A 21,253-nucleotide genomic window follows, 5' to 3' on the forward strand; every position below is an offset into this window, starting at 1 on the left:
TGACGGATTACAGTGAATGGGAAAGGCTGAATAGAAGGAATGTTTGGAGGAGTCTTGAAAGAGTTTTCAAGATAATCTCTATTGCGTTTTTAATGATTTCTCTTTATTTCTCAACATCTAAGGCTCTCATATTTATACTAATCAAGAACACCTTCTTAGGAGTAGTTGGGAAAACACGTTCAATTATGAGAGAACATACTTGTCATGAAAGAGTATTTAAAGAACGGTTATGGGATATTAAGAAAATGGCAATGTAATTGAATAATGGGCATAAGTTTTGGGTAATGGGATAGTAACACTTGATGGTGCACCACATGAATTTTTAAGGAAGAAAGAAAGAAAAAGGGGTATAGCACATATACTTCAAGGAAAGGTTAAGAAGAAGTCCTTTTAACTATCTCTATATATAAGCCACTAAGCCAAGCTCTCTAGAACAGCTTAAATGTAAAGGTAACTCATGAACCCTACCACTCATTCTGAGTTACTTTTATTTCTTCGAATAAACAGCTATTCAATGCTTGTTCTTGGGTGCTTCTGCACTTGAAAAGTCCTTTGGCGCTTTTGCACTTGGAACACTATTGGATGCTTCTGCACTTGGAACACCCTTGGATGCTTTTGCGCTTGAAACCAACCTGGGTGTCTCTTCACTAGATACCACCTTGGGCGTTGCTGCTCTTGAAATGCTCTTGGGTGCTTTCACACTACGCTTAAAACGTCCGTGGGCAATCTTGCACTTGAAACACTCTTGGCTGCTTCTACACTTATTACACTCTTGGTCGTTTTTGTGTTTGGAATATCTTTGGGAGTTTTTGTGATTGGAACACCCTTAGGCATTTTCGTTCTTCGAACGACCTTAGGCATTTCAACGCTTGGAACCATTTTAGGCGTTTTCATGTTTGGTTTTTGAAATGATCATTTCAAGATGTATAGAAATAGTTATTACATATATCTATTTTAAAAATCAGGTTCTAATATTTTTTTCTTCAAAAATAAAATAAATACTAATTATATACAGAGTATTTCCACAATACAATGAGGATATTTTTTAATTTAATGATGAAAAAATTTTACACCCGCAACAACGCACAAGAACAGTTACTAGTTTGTATGTTAAAACATATAGAAACCATAGTCATAATAATTATATATTTTCTAATATGTATGACGTAATTTCTACACATGATGGACAGAAATCAATAAAAAAAATTCTACAAATTGATATTTAGATAAAGAAAATGAAAGAGCTGGAAAAACAAAACCTGACAAACACTGAAAGTAATTAGATAGAGTAATTGTGTTATTCATGGTAAGAGAAAGCCTGCATACTGATATCATTGCGTAAAATATATATATATAAAAAGCAGCTTGAAATAGCCAAGTGTGTGAACAAATTAAAGCCGGTTCCAACTTAATCCGAATGGTTTAATTAAATGGGAGTTCAGATGACATCAGGAATTAGGTTAAGCGTGATGGAAACTGCGATAAACAATTTGGGAAATCAAAATTGTTGTGGTTATTAGGTCAGGGAGCATTAGGCAGTCTCTCTTAGCAAGTTATTTAAAAGAATACCTAATCTGGGAGGGTAAATTAATTATGGTCATTGGACAGCTGTGGATGATGGTCCCTTTCTTCTTTCTTTTCGTGGCCTAAACTTTGGTCCCCTACGGAACCATTCAAAGCAACTGCTTTTCCATCTATCTAAACGTATACTACATATATATATATATATATATATATATATATTATATATATATTATAAAATCCAAATTGACAAATCAATCTTCCCAACTCCATTCTTTGTTTATAATGTTAATTTATTTGAATGTAGTCGAAGGCATGATTAAGTAGGCAAGAAAAATGTGGTTCCAGCAGTATACACCAAAGATATAAAGGAGGTTAAGTGTTTGTTTGATTCAGATTTTTTTTTCAGTTTATTTATCTCTTAAAAATAAAAATTGGATCAAATATGATTTTAAAATTTTTTAAAAAAAAGCTCCAAAGAAAAGATTTTTTATTTTTTATTAAAAATACGTCAATTTTTTAGAAAAATATTTTCTTTTGGTTTAAAAATATCTTAATTTATTAAAAATAATCTCAACATTACCTTTCAAAAAAATACTTCCTTTCTTTCTCAATTATAATTTATATAAATTGTTTTACGAAATAATTTATGTATATAAAAAAATTATAAAAATAAATTTACTAAATAATTTCAATTAATTTTAAAAATTATTATTTTTAATAAGATTTTCGTCATAATTTTTAAGTTAAAAATAAATTAGACTAAATAGGCTCCGCATGTTTAAACGTGGTCTTGTTAGGAGGAGGGTCGCATATGTATTTTCAAAATTAAACGTGAAAAGACAGAATTGAAATTTTTTTCTTGTTTTATTCCCTGAATCTTTTGCCCGCACGAGGATTGAATCGAATCAATCAACTGATGTAGGACCTTAATTAATGTACCAAGCCAATTTGGGTCAATTATTTGATTGTGATGTACTATTCCTTATCTGCTATTTAATTATTGGCCAATATAACTTGTGATTTGTTCTATTAATCCACGAAATTTGTTATTATGGGTATACTTTAAGTCATCAGGCAGGGTTTTATATATTTACAATTTGGGTAGGTTTCTATATTAAATTTCGCTAGAAAATTATAGCAAACTTTTTTTAATATTAATTGTTGGGTATAAAGTAATTGTTAAACGAGTTTATTAATAATGGGAGAATCATTTTGTGTTATATAGTGAAAAATAGATATAATGTTTAAAAAAAGTTTTTGAATTATTTATGAAAATTTAAAATAAGTCTTTATTTTTCTATTACATTCAATTAAATTTTTATATTTTTATTTTAAGTTTGATAAGTATTTATAAATAATAATTAATTAATTATCATTAATTAAAATGATATCACATTACATAAAATAACAACTGACATCTTGATTAATAACAGTTAATTAAAAAATTTATTTGATTTAAAATCAAAATATAAAAATTATAAAAAATAAAAATTAAATTAAAATTTTTTGAATAATTAAAAAACTTTTTAGATATTATACCTAAAAGGTATTATGATCCAAATCTCATGGACCTTTGCATCTTTACCATTTTAACTGTATAAATATGAGTGACACGTTGGTGTTATATATATATAACACTTAATAATTGAATAATATTTTTTCAAATAATTATTTAAATTTCTTTTAAAGGTTCTGAATTGTATAGTGCTTTCCAATTAATGAGCAAGTCCATGGTCCATGAATTGGACAACCTAACCATTTGAATGAGTCATGAGTCTGAGTGGCCGTCTTGCCCACCAACATTGTGAAAGTCAACCAAATGCCTTGAACCTTTAACCTGTGTATTGCATGCAACATTTGATTATTTTTTATTAATACCCAAAATTTGAAGTAGACTTAAAGTTATTGTACTTGAGTTGGATCACCCAAAAGTTTCTCCATATAGATGCCTACCTAATTGTCCCACTTACAAACACAAATTAACAAGATTACAACTAATAATAAAACCCATCAATTTTTAATCATATTTTTGTGGTTATTATCACTCATTTTAATGAAGCAATATTTTAAGTTGGGCATGCCTTACCCCCTACTCCATGGTAAAAGGTGCAAATGAATCCTCCGCGAAACTTAATTTTAAGATTTGTACAGAGAGCTATCATTAGCGAAATTAACTATGATTAGTATGTAATTAAATAACTTGAAAGCAAAATTGACGAGTCTCTGATGTCCCTTTCCTCATCTCAACAACTGTTTCAGCACCATGACGTGCATGCAGACAATTTTTCTGGAGGCAAGCAAGGCACTGTCATACCGACACGTGTTGAATTGAAGTGGGATGGACCCACTTTTACATTGGTCCCAATTTCTCATGTCAGTTCCCCTGCTTGGAAGGCCACCCACCACTTTGAGATAGAGATTAACCTTTTGCTTTAATGTTATCTTTTCTTGCTTTTCTCAAAGTTTCATAACCTTGGGATTGTCCTCTCAATTTAAGGCATCTACGTCTTTTCTATGCCAAAATTATTTCTGAATATATAATTTTAAATTAGACAATGAAATTTAAGTGTTTGAAATTACTTATTACATTTAATCAAATTTTTATATTTTTATTTTAAATCATATAAATTTATAATTATTAATTAATTAATATTATTAATTAAAGTATTATTTATTATTTTATTTTATATAAATATAATATCCACGTGAAAGGTAAAAAATATCACATAATTATATTATTATACCATATCATATTATGTCATCATTTATTATAACATGTCAGTGTACCACGTTAACGTCATACAATATGTTATTAGTTTAAAAACTTTTTTAAGTATAATGACAAAGAAAAGTAAGACTTTTATTTGATTTTATTCCAACATTGAACTCTAAAATTTCTAAATTAAGATTTTAAATTATAACAATGATAGTATGCTGATAAGATACTGTAAAAGCGAATTGATGATTGTATATGCAATAGTTATGATAAATTGGCGTTTGTGTGGAGGTGTAATCAGCAGGAGTTTTTGTTTTGGAGTTTTTAGATTATTAAATAATAATTGCAACGGGTGAATTATTGGTGCTTTGCTTTGGCCATTCCAGGGAACCTGTCATTAACCACGCCAGCAGAAGAGAGAAACCGACATCCTCCACTCAACAAAGCAAAGTGAGACCAGGAAACGTTTTATTTTTATTCATATATATATATATATATATATTATTTATTGAGTGGCAGGAGGATGTGAGCTACCACCTCAAACAAGACATAAACAAGGAACATCCCATGGAAAATTGCAAACGTGAGCAACCCAGAAATCCTAAATCCAGATTCGCCCATGATATGATAAGAAGCAAAAAATATTGTCCTAGCTAGTTGCAGTTGTAGATATCTGCAACTTTTTGGGTTTCGCTGTTGATATCTTTGGAGAAAAGAAAAGGAAAGGTGAAATCCCCTTTAATGGAAGCTGCCTTTTTGCCTTTGGTTCTATTAAACCAGACATCACAAATTGACCCCAAAGTGCCGACTTAGGATACGCCACCCCATCGAGTTTCAAGTTGGAGGAGCAGTTGAGGGAGAGGCTAAAAAAACCAATTCTAGTTTGAACCAAGTTTTGAGGAATTTGTTTGTGCCAGAGCCCACATCCATTGAATTAAGTTGGGCGCATAGATAATTGGCCTTCTTACGTTCTTGCACAACTTGTAGACGCCACACCGTGTAAGGAGTGACTTAATTAAGCTGAAGATGAAACGACTCAAGGGGCCACACAGGCCAACAGGTTCAATATAAATTTTCCATTGGCAGCCAATCCTGATGTACAAATATTTATCATTCTTGGCTCTAATTGAGGTGATAAATAAACAATATTTGAACTTGCAATGGGGGGCAGGTCGATAAAATGGCGGCTTTTCATATGGCAAGCAAATCAGACCATATATGTCATGCCTACTTGCAAGATATTCATGTGAGGTACACTCATATTTGCAGCCCCAGCTCGACAGTTTCTCCTTAGGAATGCATAGAAGTAGTTTATGACAAGTTTCTTAAGGAAAAAGGAGTTCTTTTTGGCCCTCACATCTCCATGTGCTAGAAAATATGTAAATCCTGAATCTATAGCTTCTCGCAGAGCTGAAAGCTCATATTCCAAACTTGGGTCTTCATCCGATGACATGACACTAGACGGCAATGCCGCTGAAGCTTCTTCTGAGGTAGAAGTTCCTGCTTCTTCCAATCTTCTATCATGCATCAATGGGATTTTAAGCTCCTCATTACCATAAGAACCCTGGGTTCCATAGTCCCTTGAGCTCACTGAAACACTATCAATGTCCATCTCAGTCAAACTGCTCTCCAAGGCAAGATCTTGAGCCTCTTTTCTCAAGAAATTCTCAAGGCTTTGAACCAAAAGTTGCTCAAATGCAAGGTGATCCTCCTTTCGGATATCTTTGTAACCATATCGAGCAATACATCGAAACATATGATAGTCTTTCGGGCAAACTCTTCGAAAAAGAAATCTCTCCTCCTGAGGGACCACAGGAACAGGGACATATTTGATGCAAACAAACACAATAGTAGAATGAATAGCAGGTAGGCTAAGTAGAAACTGCCCAAAAATTGAGGGAATGCCATGGACAAGCTCGTTGTATAACAAACCAATCCCTGGAACCCTCACTGTCCCAAGTGTGGAGCCAAGTTCATGCATGAAGTCCATGGATATTTTCTCCCTGACCTCACTCTGGTACTTCAGCACACTTCCATAGTTCCAAATGTACATCACGGTCAGAAAAAAAGTAGCAAAAACAAGCGGAAGCCAACCTCCCTCTAAGACTTTTGATAGAACAGCAGAAAAGTAGATAAGCTCTATTGATCCAAATACAAGTGGGAAACACAAAGCCATAAACAAATTGGTCTGCCATATTAGAAGCATTACCAGTGTCACCAGGGTGGTTGTGACCATCATAACACCAACTTCAGCTATGCCTGCACAAACATTTTAGACAGGCATTAGAGAAGTTACCATCATAAAATTAGTAATAGAAGCTACAAGCTTAATCAGCTCTTTCTTTGCCCATAAGTCATTCTGATTATGGTGGAAATTCAGGCATCACTAGTTCTACTCAATAGCGTAGAATAATACACCAATTTACAATCAATTAGGTACCACAATCAACAAATAAGACAAAAGACAAAGACAACAAGAAAGGTCAGGACAAACATTGACTAAATAAATAAAATCAAATAAGAGTTCAAAACAAAGTGGGAGGTGTTGCTACCATGACATGGGGAAGTATCAAGAGACGGAAGGCCATTATAAATGTGTAAGTTCAATATTATAGAAACTGTTGCAAATATTTACACTAACAAAATAGTAAATGCAAATCTTTGTGAAATACAAACAGTCCACATTTACTGAGTAAAAATTCTGAATGCTGCAGAACCGAAAGAAGACACTCAAGTGGAGTAGGAGAAGCACCCAAAAAGAGCATGTAAAAGCATGGGTTTATTTTTTGTTTTTCATTGTAAAAAGATAAGGCACTACAACGTTTTGAATAAATCAAAAAGACACGTTTCAGGAATGAGAGGAGCAAAAGAGCAAAAAAGGAGTTGGTATAATTAAAATTACTCACCATATGCATTGGCGATATCTGTAGTGCTGCGAAAGATGGAAACAACAACTACACACATGATCATTAAAAACCAATTGATCACAGGGATGTAAATTTGACCCATCAGTCTCCTTGAGGTGTGAATTATCTTCAGTCTTGGGAAGCATCCAAGAGCCATAGACTGCTTGACACATGAAAATGTAGCAGATATCATTGCTTGGCTGGCAATCATGGCAGCAATGGTGGCTACTACAAAAACTGGCCAGAAAAGGCTATCTGTTTGTTCATGAGAAGTAGTGAATGAAGCGTCAAATAAGCACTTAATAAAAACTAACTTTTCTTCATTATAATTTTGAATTTATTAAGTGAAACTAGATGAAGATAAGCAGCCAGTTGGCAACTGTAACCTGGCACAGAATCATAGAATATTCTTCCTGAGGAATCAGGGTATTTCATTAGATACGCAGCCTGGCCCATGTATGCCAAGAGAAGGCAGGGAAACACTACAAAGGTGAAAGCAATCTGTACAGGTAATAGAAATTAATCATAAGAAGCATTTAGTCAATGAAAATCCATGGTCATTCTTCAAGGAAGTCATAAAGATGTATTCATGAAAGAGCAACCTGTATGGCTCGTACGGAGAAATGCCCTAGATCCGCAAACATTGCTTCAGCTCCTGTAGTGACAAATAGAAACATGTTACACCACTAATATATGTATTTGTTTCTACAAATTCATATGAAGAAGCCACTCATCTCAACATTAAATAAAAGTATTAAAAGCTATATTACACAGGTTAAAAACATGAGTTTAAATAAATCAACTAGTTTAAATGACTTCAAGCAAAAACAGTTCCCTGCAATGTGATGCTCTCTAGCATGTCCAGCTTCAGTGTTCCTCTATTATCCTAGTGCATCATGAAAGATATAGATGTTTGATAAACATTGCCCCTATACTCTCAGGGTCCACTATGTAAAAGCGTAATGTACCTGTAATGCACAGCACGCAACCTCCAAGAGCAGACCAGGCATCTCTGCTGTTCTTCTTGAAGAAAAAATAGATATAAGCTGGATTGAATGCCTTGATGACTGTAATATCATGCTTCACTAGATTGTAAATCCCTATTGAACCCAGAGAGAAGAACCACAAAGCAAGTGCTGGAGCAAACATGACACTAACTTTACTGGTACCAAACCGCTGTATGCTGAACAATGCTACCAAGATTACAATTGAAACAACAACCACTGCAGCTGTGAACAAAATAGATAGATGAAAAAAAATGATGACAGTCCATTGCTCCAAAACCTAATTAATTAACAGGTCAAAGCCATGATGATGGTGCACATTTATAAACATCAATATAAAGTGATTAACATGATATTCAGCCAGCCCGGTAGAACCTTGATTTAGGAATCAAACTCAAGGCTCCTCCAGTTCCCCAACCCACCCATCTAGAGATTTTTTTTTTTTAATTTTATTTATTCTTCGATGCTCCTAGAAATAGATATGAGAGTAGACATCAGGTTCATTCTAAATAATCAAGAATCAACTGAAAGGAAAGAAACAATGGAATTATATGATGGCTGCCTTATGCCCCTATCGTCCATCTACTATCAATTCTTGAACTCTTCAGTTCTTTCATAGAAGGACCCTCTACAATATATATATATATATATTTATTTATTTATATGGATCAAAGAGAATGAAAATACCCACTTGTAGTAAATCCTTTTATTTCACCCTGAAGACCACTTACAGCAGACATAACTGCAACAGAAATTCATCACAATCTTACATCAGTATTAACCCAGGTGTATAACATTGAACTCATTCAATATGTCAAAAAGATCATGCACATTTGCTGTCATTCCAGCAGGTGAAAATAGGAGCCCTTCAGTTTTTAAGAAATTGAAAAACACATACAAAGCAATGGAAATCAATTCAATCAAGCAGAGAGATTTTTTACTATTTACTGCATGCTCATCAATTAAACCTACTACAAGGACAACAAAAACAGAAAATTTGGGTTTCACTGTCTTTGCTAGGTGAGTACATGTGAACTCAAACATGCAGCTTGAAGACTTGAAGTTCCTTACCACACTTTTCACTATTAAAAAATTAATTAGATCAAGAAGTAGATGCATGACTTTGACTTTGAACTTCTTACAGCGTGCAAATTGTATGGCGCAGACAGCAAACGAGGTCAGAGATATTAAGTGCTATCAAAGTAATGTCCTAGGGACCTTTACAGTTTGTTTTGACACAGATGCATAAGCAAAAGTGTAGAAGTCATATATATGTAAACCTGGGACATTGAACCTTGCTTGATGAAATGAATGGCATATTGATAAGTATTCATGGCATATATTTATAAGTATTTGACACAAATGAATGGCATATATGTAAATCTTAAAATCAAATTCAAGTTTCAGCATATTTCAAGGTTTGAGTACCCTCCGATAAAAATTCCAAGTATTCATCTGCCTATTCAACTGCAAAGACTCGCAAATTGGTTGTCTATATGGAATCCTTAATGCTCCCTTACTTGTGATACATGGATGAAGCTCCGAATTAGGTCTATCAAATATAACCAGATCCAGAAGCTTGCTCTCTTAGTAGCAAGTGGCAACTTAAATTTTTTGAGGTCTTCACCAAAAACTGTCACATGGAACTAAGGGACTGTATCAAATCCTTTTCTTTTTCTTAAGTAGAGTTTATCATATCATTCAACCATGAGTTGCCAAGTATTTTCCTGAACCATATGAATCAGAAAAGGCCTCACTTCTTAAGATATCTTGAGTTCTAATTGTGGTGAGACAAATTTTTCTGCAACTAAATAATTGCAACATCCAGGTTCAATGCATCCAATATACCATTCAGCTATTCATTGAAATGACCAAGAACAGAACAATGAAAATAGCCCTGCTTTTGTTAACTTCAAGGCAAGATATCTACCTGATATTGCTGGTGTTAGAATACCATCTCCTATGACCATGGAAGTTCCCATCAAAACCAACAGCAACAAGAGGGTCTTCAAGGATGATCTTCTTTCCAAAGTCTCTTTGATGTTTAAAGCCCTTTCTAACTCTGGAGTGGGCAGTTTAAGCTTAAAACTTGATATCTGTTCATCAGCTGGCTGATGATTTGGCAGCATGTTGACCTTAGCATACCTGCAAATCAGCGAGTATAGTGCAAATGTTCCCCCTACAATTGCATTGATTTATGTGTTAATATATAAATGATCTCCGACATAGCCTGGTAAAAGTGAGGAGAATAAGAATCCTAATACAGCAGCCCTTACCTTCCCCATTATCATTGGCTTTAAGCACTACAAATACGTATTTTGCCAAGGGGACTAGAGCAATTGTGTACATCACCAGTGATAAGGCCCCCAAGATATCCACATCTGATTCAATTTTTACCTTGCTGAAGACATCACTGAAAACATATAAAGGGCTTGTTCCCATGTCACCATAAACGACCCCAAGTGTTTGAAATGCCAATGCAAGAGTTCGCCAAGTCGAAAGGTCCTGATATTAAAGTCATATATTTTAGTAAGAGAATATGGTAAAGCTTATTGACATGTAAATTCCTTCAAAAAAGGATCAAACAGTTCTTTATTGACAGTGCCCTATCCTTATAGTTGATTTCTTGGAAACAAGTTAAGGAATTCACTTCAATGGATAAATATTCATGCATTTTTAATATAAAATGCTAAACAATATGGAAAGCATAGAAACTTGTATAATTTCCTAGCTATCATATGTAAAATCCTAATCACTTTCTTCTTGATTTATTACAGGTTTGAGTACTATTTACTACCCATTCTTAATTGAAGACACTATTTGCTCCATGCACCAGTTATTTACATATTATTTCTTCACTTAAAAACAACAAAAAGTTGCTCAAATTTGTAGTACATGATACGTAAGTTATAAATGGGTCAAGCGGCGCCAATGGAAGATATGAGAAACTTGAGGACATCTCAATCACAGCACTTCCTTTCTAGTATGCTAAGAGTATATGCTAAACTTCTTTATTGGCTAAGCTTAAAAAGGTCAATATAAGAAATTGGGAAAACATAGTCGTTCCAAGCATCGAATTTTTATACCAATTTTTCAATACATTAAGCAGTTGGTTGGTAATAATAATGTAATATTGATACACCAAAACCCCAAAAGCAAAGACTTTAAAGGGGAAAAGAATAACATTATATGCAAATATTCAAAGTGTAGAATTTTCTAGGAAATGGAGATAATCAAGTTAATTACCTTAAAGTGGTGACCATAAGCACCTGCAATTTCCATGGCTTCAACATCAAATGAATCAACTCTCTTGGGCTTCTTTACCAGTCTCCTCCTCAATGATCCATACCCTTCTTTGCCCTCATTTTCATCAAGCAATGACCAAGGAGGTGACTCTGAGTCCACTTCACTACCATCCACCCACCTTGACTCACCCATCCCACCACCACTGTAAGTTCTACCAGTCAGTCTCACACTGCTACTCTCTTCAATCCGATCTCCTTCTTCCATAGTTTCAAAAACCCTGCAATACCCACTTCCAGAAGACCTTAGTCTCTGTAAAAAAAAAAAAAAAGACTATCCTTTTTTCTTAGATAAGAACAGCCTCAGTCCTCAGTCTTTGTACAAAAAAAGAATATCCTCTCTGTGTCTAGTGCTTCTTCTTCTTCTTCTTCTTCAGAGACAGCATTTGGTCTCCTGTTTTCTTCTATGGTTGATCTGGGTGATGCTCTATCTCTTCCTAGCGTTTTCACTGGTCCCTTTAGAGCATTGATTGATTAGGATAGGACAGAGAGTAAGAAAAAATATTTAAAAGAATAAAAAAAGAGAAAAACATTTACTAGTATTATATTTAATGAAAAACGTTGTATTTTCATTGGCTTTTGGTAACGATGAACGGGGCTTGTTAGGCCAATGAAGGAACTTTTCCCTGATGTTAATGTTTTTTTATTTGATTTTTAGAAGTTACTGTGTAGAACTTAGAAGACTCAGAAGATGACGGTATCTTGACAGATAATTGAAGAGAGATACTGGGAGAAAGGCAAAAAGATTGTGTTTCTTGCACGGAATGGGGAGTTGCCATACCAATGTCTGACGGTTCACGCTCCACGGCATGTGAGATGGTAACCAAAGTCTACAGTTACTGCCAAAAAAAGGGTCTAGAGTTCAGGTTTTCGAATATTTGACGGGTTTTTAACCATATGCTGCCCTTTATATATTATATATATATATGGGCAAGATTTGATTTTACATTAAAAAAGGAATTATGTTTGGCAAGTAATTTACAAGAAAAAAAAATATTTTCCACTTAGATCTTAAAAAATTGTGTGGTTTGTTAGAACTAACTAATTAGTTTTAATTTGATTAAATTTCCTTACATATGATGCCTCAATGAAATGGATAATGCTTTAAGCTTATTAGAGGTACATTATTTGGGGCTATTTATTATAATTAGAGTATGTCCGTACAATGCATTCATGTGATATAAATAAAACAATATTTGTTGAAATATATTTACATTTTAGTAATTACATGATGCTCACTTTACATAAACATTCATAAAGCTATTTATCAATTATAATGTGTGTAGAAAAAATCAAAAGTTGCATAATTATTGTCAACTGTAATGTGTACAAAAAAAATAAAAAATTACATAATTGTTTAAATGGTAATCGTTGTAAATGTAGATTGTAGTATACAGCTTAAGAACACATAAAATATATGATAAGTGAATTTACTCAGTGATTTCAAAAATCAGTCATATTTGGCTTTTGTGAAACTTCTTTTCTAATAGTGATAATAAGCATTCCATCTTACATAAAACCTTAAATTTGATAAGTCTTTGCATTATCAGGTAACTTGAACCTACATATGGAGTGGTAAATGATTATTAATGTGGAAACAAAATAAAAATTAAAAAATATAATTAATTGTAAACTAGTATTTGGATAGTTTTACCTTCACCACACTCGACTATACATTAACTATTAGACAACTAAGCCCGAAAGTAAGAAACAAATAACAGAGTCAACCATTTTTTGTTATGAATGTAAAATGTAGATTGAAATAAAAGTCTTAGTAGTTAGCAAAATTCCATTTGACTAGCTAAGAGAGAATCTAATCATAAAATCTCAACAGTTATAATCAACAAGAGACTCAAGTTGCAAAAATGGTGGATGAAAATTAAGGTCTAACAATACAAATTAGTTATGGTAATGAAATAGAAGGAACATAACAAAACTTCTACAAAGGAAGCAGAACCGTCATGGCAACCGTATATCATGCTAAAAAGATAGAGATACCAACATAAATACTATAAAAACTATAAACCATGATAAGCTACAACATAGTAATTTTTTTGTAACTTCATTTAATTTATGATTCTCATAAAAAATTCCATGAAGTTGCAGACTATGATATAAAACATAATTTAGCAAAAATATCATAAAAATTGCATGCCACAGTAAAAAACAAAAATATTTTCATAATTTAATAAAAATCTCAAAATTAGCAGTTTCAATCAATAACAAACTAAAATTATTTTTTTTGTAAGTTCATTTGGTTTATGATTTTTATTAGAAATACTATAGAAGTTGCAAACTATGCTTAAACGCATCATTTCAATGGAAACATCAAAGAAATTACACATCATAGTAAAAGAACAAAAATACATTCATAAAGTAAAACACTAAATAACAGAGATATGTACAACAAAAATAACATAAATGGTGCATACGACACTAATAAGATAGAAATACCCTTACAATTTTATAAATCTTTCGGAAAGACGTCGATAGTTATAATCAATAGTAAACTCAAATTCTATAGATGGTGGGTAAAAATACAAGTTTAAGAAGTTAGATCAGATATCGTAATCCAAGCTAATTCTAATAATGAAATAGAAGAAACATAACGAAATTGTTACAAACAAAGCAAAATTGCCATAGATTATTGTCTAAAATAGAGAAGAATAACCATATACTTAATTAAATGAGATAAAAAAAATTTAGAAACTTACTTGAAAGGTTTTTGATTTCTTTATGGAAGCAATAACATTATAAAAATACAAGTAATAAAGAATTCAAATAATAAAAGCTTGCATAAACAAATCAAATGAGATAAAAAGAAAGGAAATTAGAAACTCAGAACAAAGGTTTTTGGTTTTTGTATAGAAGCAATAACGTTATAATAAAGCCCCAAATAATAAAACAAGATAAACAAAAATCATGGAATTAATTATTCAATTAATTATTTTATTTTTATTCTTACCATTTTTAAACTAATTTTATAAATTTGAATTAATGCATAAAATAAAATTAAATAAATAAAATAAATAATTAAAAAGTATAACAATGGGTAAGGAAATAAGATGAAGAAGAAAGGACAAAAATAAAAAAGAAGCGAATTTATCTCTATCTAATCTGTTCAATCAATTAAAACAAACACAAATTTGAATTCATATTTGTATTTCTACTCTTGACCCTTAACTCTCTCTCTTATGCTTGATCTTCCTTTCTCTTCTTTCCTCACCTCATTCTTTCATTTTTTTCTATAGATTCTTCCTCTAAGCAAGAGAGAAAGCGAAAGAACACTTCAATGAAGAGAAGAAAATTTTGGATCCATGGCATTAGGAAAAGACGAAAATGCCTTGGCCTTCTAAAAACACAAAAAACCATAAAAAACCTCAAAGTAAGAATAAATAAAAAAAATTAAAAACAAAAGTATACATAAACAAAAACTATTAGAATAAATAAAAAAAATCAAACCTAAAAAATAACAGTGAAACAGAAGTCAAACAATAGAACCTGTAAGAAAAAAAAATCAAACCATGAGTATATGAAAGGGAAAAATCAAAAGTAAAATACAACTTGAAGAACCAAAACATAAAACAAATTAAGATTGTCAAACCAAAGCAACACAAAAACCACAAATCAACTCCATGGTAGAAAAAAAAAAACAGCAAAGCAAGGAAAAATGTTAGACATTGAAAGTACACACTTGTGCAAATTTCTCTAGATAGAATAGATTGCAAACTACGAGACCCATTGTTGAAGTAACCCATGATAATAGATGCATCTGGTCAATATTTAGCTTGTAGTAGTTGATCAGTCAACTGGCCTTCCTAACAATGAATACATTCAGACACTCAAATTCTGATTACTAATTCATTCCTTTTGTTTTCCAAAAGATAATATAGAGAAGAGAGAATTCATGTATCTGTGGGAAGAAATAAAAGCAAGTTGAGAAATATAGTTAAGAAATCAAAATTCTAAGAGCAAAAGACCATAATCCACCTCCCAAAAACCATTGATGAACAATCTTAAAATTAGATAAACCAATCTAAAACTAAGACCAATCAAATCAACATTAAACTATATTATTGAGAATTTCTTCCAACAAAGCTTGAAAACTAGGCTAAGATAGAAAATTGATCAAATATCTAGATGGACAAAGACCTGAAAAAGAAAACCTAGAAATTCTACTTGGAAAGCAAAGGTTAGAGATTACAACTTGCAAAATGAAAAAATTGACCATGAAAGAATAAAGAAATTCTGCTCACCTGTACTGTTGACATAAAAAGGCAGGAGAAGAAAAATGAAATGACTTAACTACCAGTCTTATTTAATCTAAAGATGATTTAAACACAACGAAAAAAAATATAGTACAATATCTATATATTTGTTTAGATTACTAAACCTGATAACTAGTGGGGGTTATTTCAAGGAAGAAAACTTGTATCTACATTTTTAACTAAAATAAAAGAAACTGTATCTACATTAGTACATTGTACGTAATTTAGGTGATGGGGTTTTAATTTCATAGTTTACCATTTCGTTCTTTAAGCAACAGTTTTTCCTATTTCAAAGTTGAGGTTAGTTTAAACAGTTTGACTCAAACCAAAAAAAAAATCATAAAAATTCAAGCATAAATTCTTCAAAATCATATGCCTCATCAATTAAGAAAGAAACGAAAAGAACCGATTAACTTAAACAAAAAAGATCAGGCATTTAAATTAGTATCCGTATTAAAATATTACATAATAACAAAAACCCAGATATCAAAATATGTTTTGGGCTTTGATTTATTCAAGTAAAGGGAGCTAAGTAATCAAATAATTTAAAAAAAAGAAAATCACTTACAAAAAAATCTTTAAAAAAACAAATAAATATGCCAAAAAAAAAAACAATATTCAGGATTGGCTGTTAAAACAAAAATCGATTCAAAGGAAAGAGGGAAAAAAAATTTCACAACCTTCAAAAATAAAATTATTTATGCTACCTGACGAATTTAATCCCTAAAAGGTTCATGTTTCTATTGAAGAAACCTTCTTACCATCATATTGCTAACAAAAGAAATAAAGAACAATAGGTACAATAGATTGAAAGGGAATAAAATAATGATACAGGAGGAAGAGAAAAGGGAAAAGCAGGAAGTTTTTGAATAGAGACGATGGGTCAGCAAAGGGAGTGAGTAGATTGAGCTAGTTGTGCCGTGAGATAACGAATATTAAAGGAAAAGAAGGTGTCACTGGTTTGGAGACCGATTAGTTTATGGATGGAAAGAGCAAGGAAAAAAGGGAAAAAAGAATCGAAAATCTGAAAATAACAAATGTAGAGAAAACAAAGAAAGAGTAAAGGAAGAAGCACAATCTATCTAAGGAAAAGACAAAAAATACTAAGAAGAGATAAAATGAAAAATAGAACCTTGACTTTTTAAAAAATGACAAGCATATCCAAGGATTTACTTAACCATGCCATGTGGCCAGCAATTAGCCCATCAATTGTCCTTCTTTTAGGATAACTTGTAACACATGTAGATAAAGACTCAGACATAAGCATATGTTAGAATAAAATTTACAAATTTTCCTCTCATGTAAAGTCGAAATTTGACTTATTTTCCATTTCCAAGCCTACATCAGGTTGGATAATGCAATAATAGTCCATAATCCAAATACTTTCATTTATTTATTTAGTTTCTTGTCCATTTTTTGTTCTTAAATCCTAGTTTATTGGGTTGGTTAAACTCAATTGCATGTCATACTTTATTTGCATGTAAGGCATTCACATTTCATCATACTTAAAACTTTTCTCCATTCTCTCCATGCACGTTAGTAGGTTAACTTGCCAACAACCAACTTCCTTTCATTTTGCTTCATATCTTCATTGATTTTCATCAGTTTTTTAATGGTTTTTCCATCCATGTCATTGGTTTTCATTCATTTTTCTTAATCTTTTGAGTATTGGTCATCAATTTCTTCATTTTCGTGATTTGTTCACTTGGAATTTGGAGTGGATTCCTTATGCTTTCTTCAAAATAAGGCCTAGGATACGAATTTGGATTTCAAGAGATTAAGAGCATCAATGGTTGCTATAGTTCTTGACAAAGAATCCTATGACCTTATAATAACTTAGGAAGCTTTGTCTATGGAGGCTCAAGCAATCAAAGAAGCAACGCGTGGTGATGAATGATCCTATTGTTGAGGTAGTCATAACTATTTATGTTGATGTGGCTATTACAAAGGAGAAAACAAGTGCTGATTGGAAAGTACTGTTTTCTTTTTCTTCATTGCAATCTTTATACTTTTTTTCTCCAACTAAGAGTAATGGTAAGATCGGGGTAATATTACCTTCTGCTGTGATTGAAAAAGGAGTAATGCGATGGCAAAACTGTTTGGCGGCTTAGTTCTTTGGTAAAATAAAAAGTCATGAATTTTTTTCAGGACAAAATTGATACTATGGATGTGAAACTTGCTGGCCATAACTTGTTAAAACTTAAGACTAGGTTTTAGAGGTTAGACCATGGGATATTTAGAGTCAACCAATGGTTCTATGTAAATGGATACTTGGACTTCAATTTTTGTAATTTGACCTTTCCAAACTTCGAGTATGGTTTAAGTTGGGAACATTCCATTGAAGCTTTACATTAGCATTGGTCTTAGCTATACTCTCATTGAGAATCCACTTTACATGGACAAAGTTACTACTAGCTAGTTGATCTCATTTGACATTTGCCAAGGTCTACATTAAAGTAGAGGACATAGAATCCATCTCTTTTATTGTTGAGATTAAGTTGTAAAATGGTTTTGAATTTACTGTTTCTATTGAAATACCTTGGAAAGTTATCTATTATTGCACCCATAAAGATTTTAGACACCTAAAAGCAACTTAATATACTTGATCTCCAAATAAAGAGATCTAGAAATGGATGCATAAGATTGTTGTTGTAGCATAAGTTTAGAATATTGCTATTAAGCAACACGTTGAGATTTTAACTATTAGATAGTTTGTAATATTAGAAGTCTTATTCAAATGTGACTGTTTAAGATTAAAACATAACTCTTAAAATAAAAAAAAGTGTTTTCAACAAACACAACTATTGAAATACATTTACTAATTGTTCAATGTTTTCAACAAACACATTTGTTCAAGCACAACAGACACAACATTTTAGTTTTTATAAAAGGAAATGTACTTCCAAAACAAACTTTATCTTTCAAAAGCATTTTGTAGTAGGCTTATTGTATCTTGAAAAGTCTTGTTTGCAAATCCCCATAGTGGGCAACAACTCTTTAAAGATAATATGTTACAGCACACTTCAAGCTTTCTTTCTCCTTATCTTATAATATATATCTAATAATTTTAAAGAGTTGTTCTCAATAGAGTTTAATTTAAATTCAAGATTTCAAATAATAAATCAAGAATTCATCAAACTTGATTGGTTTGACAAAATCAATTTCACCCGTTGAAGGGATATGATGGTGTTTTTGCTCACCGCATTGAAGATTTATTATGTTCTAGATCTGAGTCTTATTACACTTCTTGAACCAACTGATATGCCTTGGATATATCTTAAACACTATGATAGATTGTCTATATGATCTTTACTACTAGTTTCACCCATTGGAGGGATAAGATGGTGTTTTTGCTCATAACCTTAAAGATTTATTATATTCTAGATCCGAGTCTTATTGCAATTCTAGAACCGATGATATGTCATAGGCATATCCTAAACATTTTGACAAATCATCTATATGACCTTTACTCCAATTTAAAGACTCAAAAGGAAATTTGGACAACCTTGGAGAATGTTTCAGCCGTCTGATTCTAATGCACTATTTCAGTCATCTGACTTCAATGTGAATTTTTTTTTAATTAAAGGAAGGGGGATTTGAACTTTACTCGTTAGATAGGGGATCATGCACCAACCAATGAGCCAAATGCTTGGATGTGATTCTAATATGAATTATGTGAGTCAGAATTTCAATAACTTTGGAAAGAATAAGAATTTTAACAATTTTACAAAATCCAAGTTATTTGCTCTAAAAGTTTCAAGATAGGCCTTTATGAAAAAAGATAAAAAAAATAAAAATTGTTCTCATTGTGAAAAGAAAAGCCATATGATTCATGAATGTAAATCAAGAAAGGCAAGAATGAATTTTGGTTCTAAAAATCATGACAAAGCAAATGTAGTAGAAGAGGCTAGCAAGGAATTAATTGCCCTGGTTTCTATAATGAATATTGGAATGGTAACAGAATTGAATATGATTGTTGGTTCCAATAAAAGTAAAGATTGTTGGCTAGATTCTGATGCTACAATTGATGTATGCAATGATAGAAACTTGTTCAAGACTTACATGGAAGTTAATAAACTAGAAGATGTTTTGGTGGGAAATCGTGTTATGGCCAAAGTTGAAAAAAAAAAGGGACTATAGAGTTGAAATTTACTTTTGGACAAAAGCTGACATTGCTCAATGTATTCCATGTTCTGGAAATTTGAAAGAATTTAGTTTTTGCTAGTTTGCTTACAAAGAAAGGATTTAAAGTTGTAATGAAATTTGACAATGTAATAATATCCAAGGATGGCCTATTTGTGGGAAAAGGATTATTTTGTGACAGCATGTACAAATTCAACACTGATGAAATAAATATGTTTTCTATTTATGCTTTTGAGTCTAATTCTTTATTATGGCATGCTGGACTAAAATATTTAAATTTTGGTTCCATGAGATTTATATCTAAAGAATGGATATATTGCATGGAAATATGTGCACTTAAAAAAGTGTTAAATATGAATACAAGCAAAAATGACAAAGAAACTTTTTTGTAATGTATAAAGAAACTCACAATTATTAGATCATGTGCATTATGATATATTGTGAATTAAATGAAAAATTAACTAGAGGAAGAAAAAGATATTTTATAACTTTCATAAATGATTATTTTAAGTTTGCTAATATCTATTGAATTAAAAAAAAGATGAAGTATTTTAGAAATTTAAAGAATATAAATCTATTGTGGAAAATAAAAAAAAGTAAAAAAATCAAAATTCTAAGAAGTATAGGGGAGGAGAATATTTTTCTACAGAATTTGATAAATTTTGTGAAGAACATGGTTTAATACATAAAAAAAGTACTTTATATTCATCACAACAAAACGGATTGGTTGAAAGAAAAAATAGAGCTTTAGTTGACATGATAAATGCTATGTTATTGAAAGCATATCTATCTTATGATTTATGGGGAGAGGCTTTATTAATAGTACGTCATATACTAAATAGAGTTTTTTTTAAGAGTTTTAAGATTTCACCTTATGAATTTTGGAATTGAAGAAAACTAAACTTGGAATATCTTAAAGTGTGGGGTGCTTGGCCTTTTATAATCTTCCTGAACTAAAAAAAAAAAAAATCTTGGACCTTGAGCAATGAAAGGCATGTTTGTTGGTTATACACAACATTCTAAAGCATATAGAATTTTAGCTTTTCAATCAAATGTTATTATAAAGTCTATACACGTTGAGATTATTGAAAATAAAATTTTTATAACTTTAATAATAAATTTGATTGTGAACAAAATGTTTTAATTCCAAATTGTGATCAAAGTGATATGATTTTTCATGGTATATCCAGTGAAAGAAAAAGGGATGATACTTAAATTGAGCTTAAAAGAAGTAAAAGAGCTAGAAAAAGAAAGCACTTAGATCCATATTTTATTTACTCGTAAGCATTAGCATTCCTTGTGGAAGGACATAGAATCAAAGAGTATAAAAAATGTCAATTTTATTAAATGTTGAAAATGATCCAAAAACATTCAAAGAAACGATGTCTTC

At 31.6% G+C, this 21,253-nt stretch overlaps 1 protein-coding gene and 1 long non-coding RNA gene across 3 annotated transcripts; one reads left to right on the forward strand and one right to left on the reverse strand.

Annotated features, from left to right (window-relative positions):
* Nucleotides 1–4,693: 4,693 nt before the first annotated feature.
* Nucleotides 4,694–14,270, reverse strand: LOC110422937 (Potassium transporter family protein). 2 transcript variants are annotated; one of them, XM_021436998.2, is made up of 9 exons: nucleotides 11,397–14,270; nucleotides 10,427–10,655; nucleotides 10,081–10,329; nucleotides 8,842–8,892; nucleotides 8,115–8,369; nucleotides 7,749–7,801; nucleotides 7,533–7,647; nucleotides 7,147–7,401; nucleotides 4,694–6,499 (listed from the first exon to the last, which is right to left on the reverse strand). In XM_021436998.2, exons 1-9 carry the CDS (start codon nucleotides 11,658–11,660, stop codon nucleotides 5,448–5,450), a joined length of 2,523 nt encoding a protein of 840 aa, XP_021292673.1. In that variant the 5' UTR covers nucleotides 11,661–14,270; the 3' UTR covers nucleotides 4,694–5,447. The 2 variants fall into 2 exon arrangements, with proteins under 2 accessions (XP_021292673.1, XP_021292672.1); XM_021436997.2 differs by having other exon boundaries at nucleotides 8,115–8,375; nucleotides 11,397–14,267.
* On the forward strand, nucleotides 6,511–7,095 carry LOC110422939 (uncharacterized). Its single transcript, XR_002445792.1, has 2 exons — nucleotides 6,511–6,837; nucleotides 6,955–7,095. It is a non-coding gene; the product is annotated as an uncharacterized LOC110422939 (long non-coding RNA).
* Nucleotides 14,271–21,253: the final 6,983 nt, after the last annotated feature.

The sequence above is a fragment of the Theobroma umbraticum genome, unplaced genomic scaffold (genome assembly GCF_002168275.2).
Source record: "Theobroma umbraticum cultivar Fairchild unplaced genomic scaffold, ASM216827v3 scaffold_20.0, whole genome shotgun sequence".
NCBI classification, from domain to species: domain Eukaryota; kingdom Viridiplantae; phylum Streptophyta; class Magnoliopsida; order Malvales; family Malvaceae; genus Theobroma; species Theobroma umbraticum.